Source organism: Brassica rapa, chromosome A04 (assembly GCF_000309985.2).
Source record: "Brassica rapa cultivar Chiifu-401-42 chromosome A04, CAAS_Brap_v3.01, whole genome shotgun sequence".
Lineage (NCBI taxonomy): Eukaryota > Viridiplantae > Streptophyta > Magnoliopsida > Brassicales > Brassicaceae > Brassica > Brassica rapa.
Genome location: NC_024798.2, coordinates 20,806,212 through 20,822,767, shown reverse-complemented (window position 1 = coordinate 20,822,767; position 16,556 = coordinate 20,806,212). Strand labels below are relative to the sequence as shown.

Genomic DNA, 16,556 nt, shown 5'->3' with positions numbered 1-16,556 from the left:
GAAAAATAGAATTTCTATCAAATAATTATTTTCATTTAATATTATTTTTTTTGTCATCAACGTAAAACAACAGACTCATACTGACTTTGTTAATATTAGTTTTTTTAAAAGTTGCCATTTTCAATATTCGTTTTTTCAATATCATTAATATTTTAACAATTTTCTTGTTAATTAAATAATTGCTACTATCATGTTTATCAGTAATATTTATATATTCTGTCTTATACATACAAACACATGTCACAATATCTAATCTTTTGAAATTATTTTTTTTACTAGGATTTTAAAAAGGAAAAATTACTATTAAACAATATTTATAACTATTTTTCAATAAAATTCATTTTTCTTAATATCTTAATATATATATTTTTTAATTATGAGATAAATTAACACATGTCACAATCTTAAATATATAATTTACATGTATCGTGATCATGTTAATTAGCAATTATGAGATAGATTAACACATGTCACAATCTTAAATATATAATTGACATGTGTCGCGATCATGTTAATTAACAATTTTGAAGAAACAAGTTTTATATAATAAGATTTTAATATTACTATCTTGTATTTGGATCTAATTTAAAATTTCTTCATTTAAAAAATAAATAGTACTAAAACTAAAACAACCTGATAAAGTTTATTTATTTCATAAAAAATATTAATACTATTTCGATCAAATATCAGTATACTGAACTCAGCGCATACTTATCTTTTTCACAACAACCTTTAAATTTAGCACACAGTCCAAAATAATAACCCCATTTCCTACAAAACTCACGACAACCTACTAACCCTGCATCTTTACACAGCTCTGAGAGGTTGAAGCATATTAGCCGCTTTATTTCAAAACCTATTTATATGAATAAAAATTACTAAATAAATAAATAATCATATATATATATATATATATATATTAATCAAAAAGGAAAACAATGTTCCCATCATATGGGATATGAAAATATACCGATATCAGCAGTATTAAAAGTATCTTCATCTGTTTACTCCAAAAATAGAGTGAGAAATAAAGTATGAACAGCAAATAAAAGATGATTCCATAAATAGAATGATTTTTTATTTTTTATTCATATTTTATTTCTCACTCCATTTCTAGAGTAAATTATAGAATATGTATGGAAATGCCCTTAGCGGTAGCTATAGTATAACAATAGACAGAATATGCAATGAAGAAAGTAATCAAAACAAATATGATTAAATTCCTCCTTGTGATATCTATAAAACAAATATGCAATGAAGAAAGAAATGTAAGATGTTTAGAAAAAAATTTATGTTCCAATATATAAGATGTTTTCATATTTTATGTAGTTTTAACTTTATCAAAATATATGTAACCAATTAAATTTACTAGTTGTATTTTGTAATTGGTTGAATGGTTTTAATTTATAATTTTAATAATACTTTTTAGATAAAAAGTAATTTTCTTAATAAACATGTCTTATCTAAAATATCTTATATTGACTATGGACCAAAATTTATGAAGGCTCGATTTTGTGTGGTCGATGTGACTATTTTGGTTTAGTTTCGGTTCGGTTGTTTAGTTTCAGGTTTTTTTTCCACGCCTAGAAAAGACAAATATACCTCAGAACAATATATTTTTGTTACCACGAGATATGATAATTTATCTCAAGTATTTCGTATCTATAAGCAGGGGGCGTGGCCAAGAAGCGTACATCGAAACTCATTGCCCACGGATACAGAAAAACGGTTTCAACATCAGAAGAAAAAACTGCAAAATCCAATCCAATCCAATTTATCGTAATCGATTAGTTAACATGTTGGTTAACCGTATTTTGAAACATGAACAGTACGATCTTGGACTGGCCCCCTTCGCATGACCTACGAAGGCTACTTGAGCTCATTCTCACATTTCTACCCAATGCTAAATGCAGAGGCGCATAATAAATCGATAAAAAGAAAACAGATTCTTGAATCCCTTTAACGCTCAGACTATAGTTTCTTCTTAAGAGATTACAGAACTAAGTGTCAGTCTTTCATTGATAAATTCTTTTAAAAATTTTAAATTTTAATTACATAAATATTTTTTCCTTAAATATTGATACTTGCATAGGTACTCAGTTAAAGAAACTCACTACTAATAATGATGTTCTAATAACTTTTAGTTCAGACACTTATTGTGGACACATTTTCGTATTTTAAATAATTGACTGTGGACCAAAATTTATGAAGGTTCAATTTTGTGTGGTTGATGTGAAATGTACCATAAATACTTCGTTATTATTTAAACAGTTTGGTGCCTCTATCGATTTGGGACCAGTGAACCATTAATATCATAATCAATCTCTTGAAATTGTTGCATATTTCTCATGAGTTATAAATACTTTGTTATTGATGACTTACTTACTCATGCTGAATGAGCAAAAAGAGGAGAATACTTCATCAGTTTCTGTTTATTTGATGTTTTTAAAAGTTGTTGCAAATAAATGATACTCTTGCTATTTTAAATAATACTCCCTCCGTTCTGCTATATATGACGTTTTGGAACTTATATTTTGTGTCAAAATATGTGACGTTTTCCAAAATACTACGCAGAATTTAATGACTTTAGACTTCGTGTACCCTTGCTTTGATTAATTAATGAACTATGATCAAGAGTAAAGTGCACACTAAAACAGTTAAGGAAGGATAAAACAGACATTACAATAGCTTTCTTAAATCGTGTGAAATCCTCCAAAACGTCAGTTAAAAAAATACAGAGGGAGTACTAGATTTCCACCTGCACGGTTGTGCGGATATATATTTTCACATTTATATATATATATATATATATATATTAATGGTGTTTAACGTCTGTGATCAATTACATAATACAAAAAAAAATTGATAAATTTTTTATCAAAAAGTGAAATTAAATTGGGAAAATTACATGTTTACCACTTTCATGGTACCACTTTTCTTTTTTACCACCACTAATGAGACATTTTCAAAAATACATTCTTCATTAAGTGGCAAAAGACTCTTCTGCCCTTGTTATTTATATATATAATAAATCATTATTTAAATAAATAAAAATAAAATAAAAATAAAAAAAAAAATTTTATGTTTTCGAATTATAATTTTTCAAATTCGAACTTTTTTATAAAATTTTTTTTTGATTTTTTGTTTTTTGAAATTTTTTATTTTTTTTCAAATTTCTTTTTTAAAAACGAAAATTATGTTTGAAACTATTTTTTAAAATTTTTTATATATTTTTAAGTATTTATATATTTATTAGAATCATAAATTTCACATTCCAAAAACCCTACCTCATCCCTCAACTCTAAACCCTAAGTCTAGATTAGTTAACCCTAAGAGAATAATTGTATTTTACCCATTAAAAGTGGGGAAAGTGAAGATAAAAGTGGTTAGTGTAAACATGAAAAATGGTACTAAGAATGTGGTATTTGTGGCAATTTTCCAATTAAATAGTATTTCCAAAATTTATAAATACAAAAAGGAAACTAATGACTTTGGGATTAAAAATCTATAATTTTTAAACAAATTGCATAAAATTTTGAATAGCTTTTTAGTAAATAAAAAATTTATAATTATAATATTTCAAAATTATTAAAATATTTTAATATTTCTATTATTATATTATTTGAATATATTTACTTTAATGATGATGTATGAATATTCTCATATTTTAAAATGTTTACCAATGTGTTGTGCCAACCAACCCTATTTAATAAAAAGAAATAAAATTTTAAAAGAAATAGTGATATTAAAGTGAAGTGTGGCTATATATAGACAAGGTTACAACCAAAGAATGAAAGAATTAGTATGAAGAAAGGAAAATACATGGCGAGTGAGGAGGAGGAGGAAAGAGGAACCGAGGAACCACTTAGTCCAGTTTCCCGGCTACTCAGTTCACCTGAACTATGTGCCGTCATTGTGGTAACACTAGGGTTGAAAACTAGATGCAACATATCCTCAGTTGTTGCAGGCATCAAGGAGTCATCGATTAAGCTCCCTCGCTTCTCTTGTAAACTGGTAATCATATATATATACCTACATACATCTTGTTATAGACAATAGGTAAAAATGGAATTTTCATTTACTAACGATGTGATTATAGATATAAACTAAAAAAATGAAAATATCGTATGTCATGTTCTTTGATCTTATATTATTCCATTTCAGGACATGGATAGTAAAAATAAAAAGAAAGGAGAACCAGTTTGGGTTCCCGTCAGAATTCAAGTAGAAAGTCATGTAATTGTTCCAGATCTAGATCATGTCAACCTAGAAAATCCTGAGGATTTCATAGAAGATTATTGTTCTACCATAGTCAATACTTCAATGGACATGTCCATACCACCATGGGAGTTTCACGTGTTAAACCTAAAGACTTCAAATGCAGAATCTGTGGGTATAGTAAAATTTCATCATTCTTTGGGGGATGGAATGTCTCTTATGTCACTTTTACTCGCTTGTTCGCGAAAAACATCAGACCCCAACGCACTTCCTACTATTGCTGCTACAACAAAAAAACATCAAAAATCTAATGATAAGGGTTGGTGGTTTATTGGTAGCGGATTTTGGTATATGATAAGATTCATCTTCATCAATTTTGTTGAAGTGTTTAAATTTGTGCTTACATTATGTTTCCTACGAGACACCAAAAGTGATCTTTCGAGTGAATCCATGGATGGAATTCAACCTAAGAAAGTTATCCATCGGATAATAAACTTTGATGATGTCAAGTTGGTGAAGAACATAATGCAAATGGTACACTATATACTTCATAGTACTTCTTGTCATTTTCTTAATACTCCCTCTGTTTTTTTATGTAGGTAGTTTTAGGTGAATGCACAATTATTAAGAAAGATATTAATTTCTCCAAAAATAAAATTTGATATATAAATTAGGTGTAGTTAAACTAATCATAAATAAGTATATATATTATTTGATTGGTCACACTATACCCAATAAAATAAAAGTTACTTAAAATTATGAAAACTACTTATATTTTGAAACAAACAAATTTTACTTAAACTACTTACAATAAAAAAACAGAGGGAGTATTAAACATCTATTGTTAGTTTCATTTTTGTTACAATAACAAATGTAAAATTCATGCTTTTTTGTAGAAGGTAAATGATGTTCTTCTTGGAATGACACAAGCAGGTCTCTCAAGATATTTGAGTAGAAAATATGGTAAACTTTAGTTCTTCCTCTTTTCTTTAAATCAAATTTACTTTTTCTAATAATATTATTACCATATGTAACAGTAGTCCCATTTTTCTGTTTTTCTTTTGAGAATTAATTATAGCATTTTAACCAATCATTGATAAATACAGTTTAAATAGTTCTTTGATATTAAAAACACTTCATGTCAATGTTTATCATAAATATTTATTAATTTCAGATATTTGAAACTCTCAGTTTTTTGAGCCAAAATTTCAATATTTTAAAATTTATTCGCTATTTTAAAAGAAAATATATTGATTTAGAGAAAAAAAAATGAATACTGAAAACATTATATTTGGCTACTAAAAAGTTTTTTGATTATATTCTGCGTGCGTGTGCGTGTGGTCTGAAGGTAGATATGATATTTGATATCTTTAGCAGATGAAGATACTACGACCGAGAAGAAAAAAGTCTTAGACAGAATTCATCTTCGTGGTACTGTAGCTGTAAACTTAAGACCATATACAAACATCCAGGTGAAAAAACATTAGTATAAGTTAGAAAGGAATATTATTATACAACTAACTAAAATGTAAGACTATACAAATGTAGGATCTGGACAATGTGATGACGAAAGGTGCAAAGTGTACATGGGGAAACTTTGTAGGTCTCGTTATATTTCCTCTGTGGATAAGATCAGAAGATGATCCGTTAGAATATGTCCGACAAGCCAAAGCTACTATGGATAAGAAAAAACTTTCTTTAGAAGCATTTAACTTTTACGGAGTCATCAAACTCAGTATGAAGTTTTTTGGAGAAAAGGTGAAGTATATATGATTGTATAACTATGTTACTCATATATAAATAATTGTTTGATTATAAGATACATATATAACAGGTAGTACAAGCTATTTCAAAGAGGTTATTCGATCATACAACATTGACATATTCAAATATGATGGGTCCAGATGAAGAAATAAGTATATTTGACCAACCAATATCTTACCTCGCAGCAAGTGCATTAACAGGATCTCAAGTAAGTATAGCTATACTATATAATCATGCCCTACTTTTATATCACTTTGTTGTTACATAAACTATAAGAAACTTTTGATGAAACTATATAGTTAATAGATGTTTATGTGTTTGTTTTTTTTATTGGACAAGGTTCTCAATATCCATTTTGTAAGTTATGTAAACAAGCTTACTATCAGTTTAGCGGTCGATGCAACTGTGATTCCAGATCCTCACCGACTATGTGATGATTTGGTAGAATCTCTCAACATCATCAAATCTACTGCTTTAGAGAAATTTAGGATCTCATAAAAGAAAAGCTTGAGATAAGTATCTTTTTTTTGAAAGAAAAAGCTTGAGATAAGTATCACTGATGTATTTGAGTCTATCTGTCAACTGTAAAAGTGAAGTTTTATGTTTGAAAAGAGGAAACTAAAATGTTATTATGATTCTCTTCATATTCTTAATTTCTTTTTGTACACTTCGAAATATTCCAAAGTGATTTATTAATTAATGTTTTGAAACGCTATCAAATAAAAACTTGATAAGTATGTAACAAGATAAACACATTTAAACAGTGGCAATTGTGGCAGATGTATTATATAGTGAGCCGAAAGTATGAAACCATTTTGATAAGGATGAAAAAAATCCAAGAACTGCCGAGAGAACTTCAAAAAGAATGTTGTAAATACAATTAGTGAAATTCTAATATTAAGACCTAGACGGAAGATCAAATAGTGACGTAAGAAAAAAATTGTGATTATAAAATTTGATTCCATCTAGAAAGTTAATCTGCAAACCCAACACATGGTTAAGATAGACTAATCCATTTTTAAAGCTTTTTAAATAAGTACTAAGCTTAAGACACATATTGGAAATTGTGTAATGACTATTCCATATGTTTCAAAATGATTTACTATATTTAAAAAAAAAAACACAATAAAAAAATTAAAAATATTTTAAATTTGGATTATATATATATTATTTTGTGATAATGTGTTTTCATCATTTTAAACTATTAAAATTTAATAAATACAATTATTTTAAAAAATTACAGTTTATCATTATTATCTAATAAAATGTATGGAAGATAATAAATGTATTTCTAAAAATAATTTCCCCAAAAACATGTATGATACAGTAGAGTATTAATTTGCTAAATTTTTGGATATTTTTTTTTTTTACTGAACCTACCTGAATAACTAAGAATTCAAATGATTAACATTATATAATTTTGATCCATATGCAGCACTCACTCGTTTGAGATTGTTTTTTTTTCCTTTCACCCCTCAAATATTTGTTTCTCTCTCTTTAGCCCCTAATTAATTTATTTTCTGTTATTCAAAACAAGCCCCAGTCAATTTCTAAAATATCAATTTAGACCACCTCTTTCTCTTTCTCTCTCGCCGAAGATCCTTTCTGATCGTCAAAATCCAGTAAGCAAAAAAATTCTCAGCTTTCGTCAACTCGATTGCTTTCCCTCTCTGGGTTTTAATTTTCTCGACCAATTCAGCTTTACAGTAACGATCTCTCTGAATTGATGGCAGTGGAATTTGAATCCGAGGATGCGGCCAAGATGTTCTACGACGATTACTCTAGAAGTTTAGGGTTTGTGATGCGTGTAATGTCTTGTCGGAGATCCGAGAGAGATGGCAGAATCCTTGCCCGGAGATTCGGTTGTAATAAAGAAGGTCGATGTGTTAGTGTCCGTGGCAAGTCTGGTTCTGTCAGGAAACCAAGACAGAGCACGAGAGGAGGACTTGTAAGGCTATGTGATTCATGTTAAGTACGACCGGTCTGGTAAACATACTAATTTCAAATTGTTATGATTCTTTTTGCCATATAGTTTTAATTTTCTACATTTAAAATGAATATTACTCAAATTTAAACAAACTTTCAATCTGGTAAATATTGTTTATTTTGTTCTAGATCTTCTGTTATAGATATTTAAAAACATATGCTAAGATGATTTCATCTTAGACATGTACTTAAAAAATACAACAACATTTTCTATTAACACAATGTCCGGGCTTGTTTTTACCTCTCATACACATTTGGTTACATAGTGCGTCCGGAGTGGAATATCGTCGCACTACCCAAGTACACGGTGACATGGAGCTGATGCAAATCTCTGACTTAATTTCTCCATAACCTATTATAGGAATTCAAATAATTAAATCAAAATGTATATTAATTAATCAAAATTTTCAACATTGAGTTTAAATATAAACCATTATCCGGAGTAACAGCGCTAGCTGTAGTAAGACAATGAACAGAAGATACGAGAAAAATGATGGTAAAAACAAATGTGATTAAAGTTTTTTTTGTGATAGCCATTTTTGATCTCTAAATATTTGGATTGTGTTTCAAATATTCTTTTTAACTTTTTATGATTTGTCTTCACACATTCTGATTATATATATAAAAACAAACATACATTTTGAGAAGTATTTAATTAATCAAATATAAAAATACTATTTATTTTTATTTTCAAAATTTTATTTAATCAACAGAAAATACAAATAATCTCTTATATATTAATTGAGAATCATCTTTTAAGTTATAACATTAATTACAATGCTTATGTGTCAAAGAGTGTAACACTCATTAGTCATCTCTTATATATTAGTAACTATATTTTAACACTCATTATGTTGTGAAAATCTAATGTTGTGTTAATAATGTTAAAATGTGTAGACCCGTTTAAGCTTATTACTCTTTATATCCATTTAATTTAAAATTGTCTAGTTAGTCATGTAATTATTTTATTAACTCATTTATACCCGTTTAGACTCATTTAAAGTATTTTAAATAAAATTTCCAAAATTATTTTAAATTTTTTTTGACGTTTATGTTAGGTAATTGTGGATTTTAAGCTTTATATAAATTTAATATGTTCAAATAAGTTTATGGTGTTTAAAAAAAGTTTGTTACAATTTTCTTACATTTCAGAATCACATGACGTATTTTTATTTTATTCAAATAACATATATTGATCATTTAATTTACAGTTGTTTCTATGATTTAAAAATAAAATAAAATGGAAGCTGTTATAATCATATGGTAATATTATTGAGTTCCATTTTACATTGTTTCCTTTGTTATTATTGTTATGTAAGTTAAATCATGGCCAAATAATAAAATCTAAGCATTTGGTATATGATTCCACATTTGTCAAAAAGATATTAATGGCCGTCAGAGTTTTATAACTAATAGAAATAGTAACTAACGAAAATCAATAGAGATAAGAACATTTAGGGGGTGTTAGTGGGAATTAGATTTATAATGAGTTTTAGAATTTTCAAGTCTAGTGTTATTAGTTTATAGATTCTCACATTCTCATTAAAATCTAATGTTATTGGTTTGATGATTCTATAATTCTATAAAAAATCATTTATTATTCAAAAAGTTTAGATTTTAATGATTCTACAAATCTATTAAAATAAGTGTTATTGGGAGTTAAATTCTTAACATTTTAACTCACAAAACAAGATTTTGAGAATAGTACATGTTTCCTTTGAATTCTTAGAATCATTACATTACTTTATTTTCATAGATTTTTACAATATACAAAATTCTCTACAACTCTTTCTAAATTTAACAAATCTATCAACTTTTAAAATGAACAAATTCTATAGAAATCTAAGTTCCACTAACACCCCCTTATAATATTAATCCTTTTTTCAGGTGGATGGTACATTAATTGTATGGTCCAGATTTGTTGGTATATTTGATATAAATATTAGGTACGTATTAGACTATTAGTAGGCGAAGGTAAGTAGTTTAGATGGTCATTTTATTTTCTTAATAACTAAAAAAAGAAATCAAAGTTGTTAACCATAAATTATTTCAAAATTAATTGCAGAATCCTAGTTGAGATTCTACTTTAATAGTATATAGATTGAGAAACATCTTTTGAGTTGTAACATTAAATACAATGCATATGTGTGATATAATGTTCTTAATTGTCACAATATATATATAATAAAGTGGACCACTCATTAATTAAATGTTCAAAAAAATCTACTTCATCTTTACTTAAATAAAAGTCATATATATAATCATTTAATGTGATTTTCAATAAATATGACAATTAATGATATTAAGTAATAAATATTTGATAACAATTTGTATATTTTTTTATCATTTTTTAATTTATATTATTAAATAAATTAAATAATTACATTAATTATATAATAAAATTAGTTTTGTATATGTATATTTTGAATTTTAACGATTAAAAATTACTAAATATTAAAAATTTCACAAGAAAATTATTGTAATCAATAGTTTTTATGAAATAAATAAACTTTATCAGATTGATCACAATAATTTTAATGTGTAACTTATAATAGTTTAGTAATTTTCGCATACTTATCTTTTACAAAGACATTTGTATTTAGCAACTATTCATACAGCCCTGAGAGGTTGAAGCATATTGGCCAAATTTATTCCAAAACCTATTTATATTAATAAAAAATATTTAAATCAATATATATACTAATTAACCAAAAAGGATAAAATTGTTTCTATCATTAAAAAGTGGGATATGTAATTATACTGATATCAAGAGTATTAGGCTATTAGCGGTAGATGTAATATAAAAATGGACAGAAGATACAATGAATAGAATAGTCAAAACAAATTTGATTACAGTGTACATTATCCATCTTTAAGATCTACATATTCTGAAACTTTCTAAATTTCTCTTTAAATTCTTATGATTTTTTTTGCATAATATATCTGATTATATATATATATACACTATATAATAGCACAAACATACATTTTAAAAAGGTGGAGTGTTTTCTTAGTCAAAGAATAAGAATATAATACTTCATTTGATTTCCGTATAAAAAATTATAACACTTTGACCGTCCATGGGCAATGGACCACCCATGCCCCGCTCTTTTGTATCACTGATGTATTTTTAGATTAACACATGATTTAGATAGAATAATCCCTTTTTAAAGCTTTTAAAATATGTACAAAGCTTAAGAGACATATTGGAAATTGTGTAATAACTATTCCATATGTTTCAAAATGATTTACTATATTTTTTAAAAAATAAGACAATAAAAATTAAAAATATCTTAAATTTGGATTATAAATATATTATTTTGTGATAATGTGTTTTCATCATTTTAAACTATTAAAATTTTAATAAATACAATTATTTTTTTAAAAAAATACGATTTATCATTATTGTCTAAAAAATGTATTGAAGATATAAATAAATGTATTTCTAAAAATAATTTCCCCAAAAACATGTATGATACAGTAGAGTATTAATTTGCTAAATTTTTGGGTGAATTTTTTTTACTGAACCTACCTGAATAACTAAGAATTCAAATGATTAACATTATAAATTTTTGATCCATATGCAGCACTAACTCGTTTGAGATTTGTTTTGTTTTCCTTTCACCCCTCAAATATTTGTTTCTTCTCTTTAGCCCCTAATTAATTTATTTTCTGTTATTCCAAACAAGCCCCACTCAATTTCTAAAATATCAATTTAGGTCACCTCTCTCTCTCGCCGAAGATCCTTTCTGATCGTCAAATCCAGTAAGCAAATAAAGTTCTCATCTTTCATCAATTCGACCAATTCAGCTTTACAGTAACGATTGATTCGATGGAAGATGATTTGACCATAGAGCCTCGTGAAGGCACTGAGTTTGAATCCGAGGAAGCGGCCAAGATGTTCTACGACGATTACTCTAGAAGTTTAGGATTCGTGATGCGTGTGATGTCTTGTCGGAGATCCGAGAGAGACGGAAGAATCCTTGCCCGGAGATTCGGCTGTAATAAAGAAGGTCGCTGTGTTAGTGTCCGTGGCAAGTCTGGTTCTGTCAGGAAACCAAGACAGAGCACGAGAGAAGGTTGTAAGGCCATGGTTCATGTCAAGTACGACCGGTCTGGTAAATGGGTCGTAACCAAGTTCGTTAAAGAACATAACCATCCGCTTGTCGTAGAACCACGACAGGCGCGTCAGAGTTTGGTGAGTTTGAGTTCAATTCAGTTAAAGTTATGTTCCTGTTGTGTGTTGTTAAGCACAAAATGTGTGTAGGATGAGAAGGACAAGAGGATTCAAGAGTTGACGATAGAGCTGAGGAACAAGAAGCGGTTATGCGCAGCGTATAAGGAGCAGCTGGATGCGTTTGCGAAGATCGTTGAGGAATATAGTAATCGGATGTCGAAGAGAGTTGAGAGTGTGGTTGAGAATTTGAAGGAGTTTGAACATATAGAGCTCGAGCTGTTGTGTAGTAAACAAGATGCTATTTATAAGCCAGCTTTAAATGTGTGATGCTTTGTATATACTAGATGTAATCTAGATGTTATTGAATCTTAGTTTATGGAATGTAATGTGAGAAACTGTGTAACTATATATGTTTAATGTAATATTACCATTTCTTAAAAATATTTGTCTTTGGTTTTTGTTTATGGTCATTGCAATGGTGTGAGCTCTCTATTGCTGGAAGAATGGTTTTATAGCCATGTGTATGAGAGGAAAATATTTGAAAATAATTAAAATTTAAAACAATACATTATTTCAGATATATGTTTAATGTAATTTTTTGGAAATAATTAACATATACTAATACTAGTTTCAATCTGATAAATTTATTTATTGTTTTAGTTTCACTCTGATAAGATGATTTCATACTTGATGTTGATGTATACAACAACATTTTCCTTGACCGTTACAATATCCGCCAACCAAATAATGTTCCGTACAAAAGTCATCGCAAGCTTTTAACACACCGCCGGCTTTTTCACATGGTTTATCGAAGTTGAAGCAGACGTCGTCGATCTTCATTCCTCCATAAACTATTTATATGAATAAAGATCATTAAATAAATATGTATATTAATTACTCAGAAATAATTAGAATTAGAGTAAAAATACAAATTATTACACGGAGCATCATCAGTGGTAACCGCAGTATCACAATGAACAGAATATACTATGAAGAGTATAGTAAAAACAAACGTGACTAAAGTCTTTATTGTGATAGCCATTTTTTGTCTCTTTATTTTTGGATTATGATTAAAATATTCCCTAAACTTTATTTTATGATATTTCTTAACACATTCTGATTATATGTAATACATTCTGATTATATATAATAACACAAACATTCATTTTTGGAAGCATTTTCTTAGTCAAATAAAATATACTATTTTCTTTTATTTCCGTAAAGAATATATTCTATCCTTTTATTTCCATCAAAATTGTTTAAATATTAAGTGAGAGTTATCCAATGGGCTGACTCTTGAATACGTAATCTAACAATCAACCCCATCACCTATCACCTTTAATTCCACAAACAAACTGATTTCATTTTAATTGCCTCTAAATATGTGTTTAGAAAATCACGATTACCCATATTCCGAACCGAGGATCCACAAAACTAAAGAAACATGTGTCTATTATGTCTAGGAGTAGCCTTAGGGGAGGTTGTATTGATGACTTTGTAAGGGTGAGGGCGTGAGAGTTTAAACACAATGTGTTTTGTCGATTGAGCAAAGTTAAATACAGACAGAATGAACGCATTTAGGATTCTTCGTTTGCTTCATTGCTTTTCCTAAACCTTCTTCTTTTGTCCTTGAACAAACAGTTCTCATCATCATGTCTCCTTCAGGTTTCTCTTGACATCTCGAATCGCTTTTTCTTTGTTATTCATTTTGATAGCAATTTTCTTCCCTATTAAAAACGTGTATGTGTCTTTGCTATAGTGAGATTTGATGTCTGAATTATGAAGCGATATCATTGGCTACGTCCCCATGCTGGAAGGTGATTGAACTTTTTCTTTTTGCTGAATTTAACTATTTTTGTATGATTGTTTGGAAAAGCAAAATAATGCCTAGTGTAGATGTAAATATGGATTATAGATCTAGTGGATGTGTACTTTTATAGACTCATAAAAGTTGTTTTTTTCTTAATATGTGAAATTTTAATAATATTTGTTGATATTTCCTTAAAAATTATTCTACCTAATATTTTCGATAAATCATGTAAGATTAATTAAATATTTTTGTCATAAGAAAGTTGTATTATTTTGGGCTAGTTCAGATATGAAAGCCCAACATGATCCAAAATGAGTGCGTCAGTGCACTGATTATCATTGTTTTGTAGTAAGCAGGTCATGGATTGATGATTCTTAATGCACTCGTTTGTATATTCTTTCTTTAAATCTGTTGAGCGTTCTTTACCGGTTTTCCCAGATCTCAATGTAATCTATTTGTTGTTGAATCTTAGTTTTATGGAATGTAATGTGAGAAACTATGTAACCATATATAGATAAGAAGAAAACATGAATGTTCTGTTCTTAACATCTAGACCCAAAAAAAAACATGAATGTTCATATACAAATCAGGTCTCTGGACATGATTTAGCTGGGTATGCAGTTCCCTTGGTCTACTACATATGAATTTATACTATTATGGTAAGTCCCACATCAAATCGATAACTGATGTTGAATGAAAGTAATACATAAGTGTGGTACTCTTTCGTTTTTGAATAATTTTTGGATATGGATTAGATTCATTACTAATATGATATTTAGAGCTCTAAAAAGTTTCACTAACTTCACTAAAAAGTTTAGAGCTCTAAAAAGTTTCACTAACTTCACGTTTTAGATGTCTAATCCTGAACGTCAAAGGTGTAATATGTCATATCGAAAATTGATGTTGAATAGAAGTAATATATAAGTGTGGCAGTTTTTCATTTTTAAACTAAATTTTAGATTTGAGTTAGAACAAAAAAAGAGTTTAATTAAACTATTTCTTAGATTTGATTAAGTATAAAAGTGCGGTAATCTTTCACTTTTGACATAATTTTCAGATGTGAGCTACATTCATTACTAATATTGTACTCCCTCTGTTTCAAAATAGATGATGTTTTAGAGAGTTTTTAATGTTTCAAAATAGATGATGTTTTCATATTTCAATGTACTTTTTAACTTTATCAAAAACTGTGTAACCAATCATATTTTATAGTATGTTTTGTGATTGGTTAAATAATTTTTAATTTATATTTTAATGATATTTTTTGGACAAAAAACAAGTTTCTTAATAGTTGTGTCCCAACCTAAAACTTCAAGTATTTTGAAACAGAGGGAGTATTATAATCTAAAGATTTTTCACTAACTTCACGTTTTAGATGTCTAATCCTGAGAGTGAAGAGTGCATTATAAATCTCATGTTGCTGGATACTGAATAGGTGCAAATATATGTGTGGTGACTTTCCATTTTAAAAATATTTTTTATATGTTAGTTAGACCAATTACTAATAATTGTTTGATAAGAAATGTTACACAAATAAAACTAAACCAAATGAAATGAGAAGGAGAATCTTACATGACCTTAGAGAAATCCTAAAAAGGAAAAAAAATTACACACTTGATGCATCATCATCAAAAAAAAAAATTATTTACACATAAAAAGAAAACAAACAAATTAAACAAATAAAAACACACACTCTTATATGTTAAATCCTAAATAAAGATCAGTTACTGCAGCTAAAACCACCACCTTTCATCATCTGAAGAAACTCTTTGTAATTAACTCTACCATCACCATCACCATCCACTTGCATAATCATCTTCTTGCAGCCTTCCAATGTTTTACCTTGCTTGAGTCCCAAGGAACCCATCACAGACTTCAACTCCTCCACGGTGATAAACCCATCTCCGTCCTGGTCAAACACGTTAAACGCGTCTTTCATGTCCTCTTCCTCTGTTTCACCATCCTTGCGATGCTCATCGACGATGGAGCTGTACAGGGACTCGAACTCGTCTATGTCCACGCATCCATCGCCGTTGGCGTCGATGTTGTGGATCATCTGAGTGAGTTCTTTGTCTGGTATGTAGATTCCAAGATTCTCTAGCGAGTCGTTGAGCTCGGTTTTGGTGATACGACCGTCTCCGTTCTTGTCGAAGGTCTGGAAAACACGTTTTAGCTCGGTGGGATCTGTTTTTATGGATGGAGCAGAGGACGGTGATGGAGAGGGTAACATGGATGAGTTCTTGTGGGGAGTTTTGTCGAACCAAGAGAGAGTGAAGAGAGTTCGAAGCTTCTTTGGTACTAAAGAGAGGAGAAAAGAGTTTAGAAGATTGTAGAGAAGGAAGATTCTCACCATAACTGTTGAAATCAAACTCTTCTTTATTCGAAATGTGATGAAAACAGAGAGGAGAGCTTAGAAACAGAGCTTGTGTGGTAGAGAAATAACTTGGTAATTGTTGTTGTTTTATAGAGGGAGAGAGAAAGAGAATTTTATTTATTGTAATTAAATAATATCTTTTCAGAGAATTAAATATTATAGTTTCGAGAAATTTTTATTATTATTTTTCACTATCATATGACCGTTGAAGCTATTTTTAATCAACA

The 16,556-nt window shown here is 28.5% G+C and overlaps 3 protein-coding genes and 2 long non-coding RNA genes across 14 annotated transcripts; 2 read left to right on the top strand and 3 right to left on the bottom strand.

Annotated features, from left to right (window-relative positions):
• The first annotated feature begins 3,411 nt into the window (after positions 1–3,411).
• Positions 3,412–8,096, top strand: LOC103866059 (O-acyltransferase WSD1). 6 transcript variants are annotated; one of them, XR_004457252.1, is made up of 8 exons: positions 3,412–4,014; positions 4,165–4,752; positions 5,115–5,181; positions 5,593–5,690; positions 5,767–5,976; positions 6,053–6,190; positions 7,520–7,604; positions 7,716–8,096. XR_004457252.1 is itself a non-coding variant. In XM_018658189.2 (8 exons), the coding sequence occupies exons 1-7, from the start codon at positions 3,805–3,807 to the stop codon at positions 6,478–6,480; spliced, it is 1,470 nt and encodes a 489-aa protein (XP_018513705.1). In that variant the 5' UTR covers positions 3,415–3,804; the 3' UTR covers positions 6,481–6,494; positions 6,529–6,692. The 6 variants fall into 6 exon arrangements, 5 of the variants coding, with proteins under 5 accessions (XP_033145548.1, XP_018513705.1, XP_033145547.1 ...); XM_018658189.2 differs by lacking the exons at positions 7,520–7,604; positions 7,716–8,096 and adding exons at positions 6,322–6,494; positions 6,529–6,692 and having other exon boundaries at positions 3,415–4,014; XM_033289656.1 differs by lacking the exons at positions 7,520–7,604; positions 7,716–8,096 and adding exons at positions 6,322–6,482; positions 6,517–6,635 and having other exon boundaries at positions 3,415–4,014.
• LOC103866061 (protein FAR1-RELATED SEQUENCE 5) lies at positions 7,537–12,588 on the top strand. Of its 5 annotated transcripts, none has more exons than XM_033289662.1 (3): positions 7,537–7,717; positions 11,822–12,166; positions 12,236–12,588. In XM_033289662.1, exons 1-3 carry the CDS (start codon positions 7,709–7,711, stop codon positions 12,470–12,472), a joined length of 591 nt encoding a protein of 196 aa, XP_033145553.1. In that variant the 5' UTR covers positions 7,537–7,708; the 3' UTR covers positions 12,473–12,588. The 5 variants fall into 5 exon arrangements, with proteins under 5 accessions (XP_033145553.1, XP_033145550.1, XP_033145551.1 ...); XM_033289659.1 differs by having other exon boundaries at positions 7,554–7,683; positions 11,780–12,166; XM_033289660.1 differs by having other exon boundaries at positions 7,561–7,604; positions 11,779–12,166.
• On the bottom strand, positions 8,069–8,559 carry LOC103866060. The gene is made up of 2 exons (XR_632505.3): positions 8,400–8,559; positions 8,069–8,320 (listed from the first exon to the last, which is right to left on the bottom strand). It is a non-coding gene; the product is annotated as an uncharacterized LOC103866060 (long non-coding RNA).
• A 182-nt stretch (positions 12,589–12,770) lies between the features above and the next one.
• Positions 12,771–13,364, bottom strand: LOC103866062. Its single transcript, XR_632506.2, has 2 exons — positions 13,085–13,364; positions 12,771–12,996 (listed from the first exon to the last, which is right to left on the bottom strand). It is a non-coding gene; the product is annotated as an uncharacterized LOC103866062 (long non-coding RNA).
• A 2,089-nt stretch (positions 13,365–15,453) lies between these two features.
• LOC103873524 (calmodulin-like protein 5) lies at positions 15,454–16,411 on the bottom strand. The gene has a single exon (XM_009151936.3). It carries the CDS (start codon positions 16,306–16,308, stop codon positions 15,676–15,678), a length of 633 nt encoding a protein of 210 aa, XP_009150184.1. The 5' UTR covers positions 16,309–16,411; the 3' UTR covers positions 15,454–15,675.
• Between the last annotated feature and the right edge of the window lie 145 nt (positions 16,412–16,556).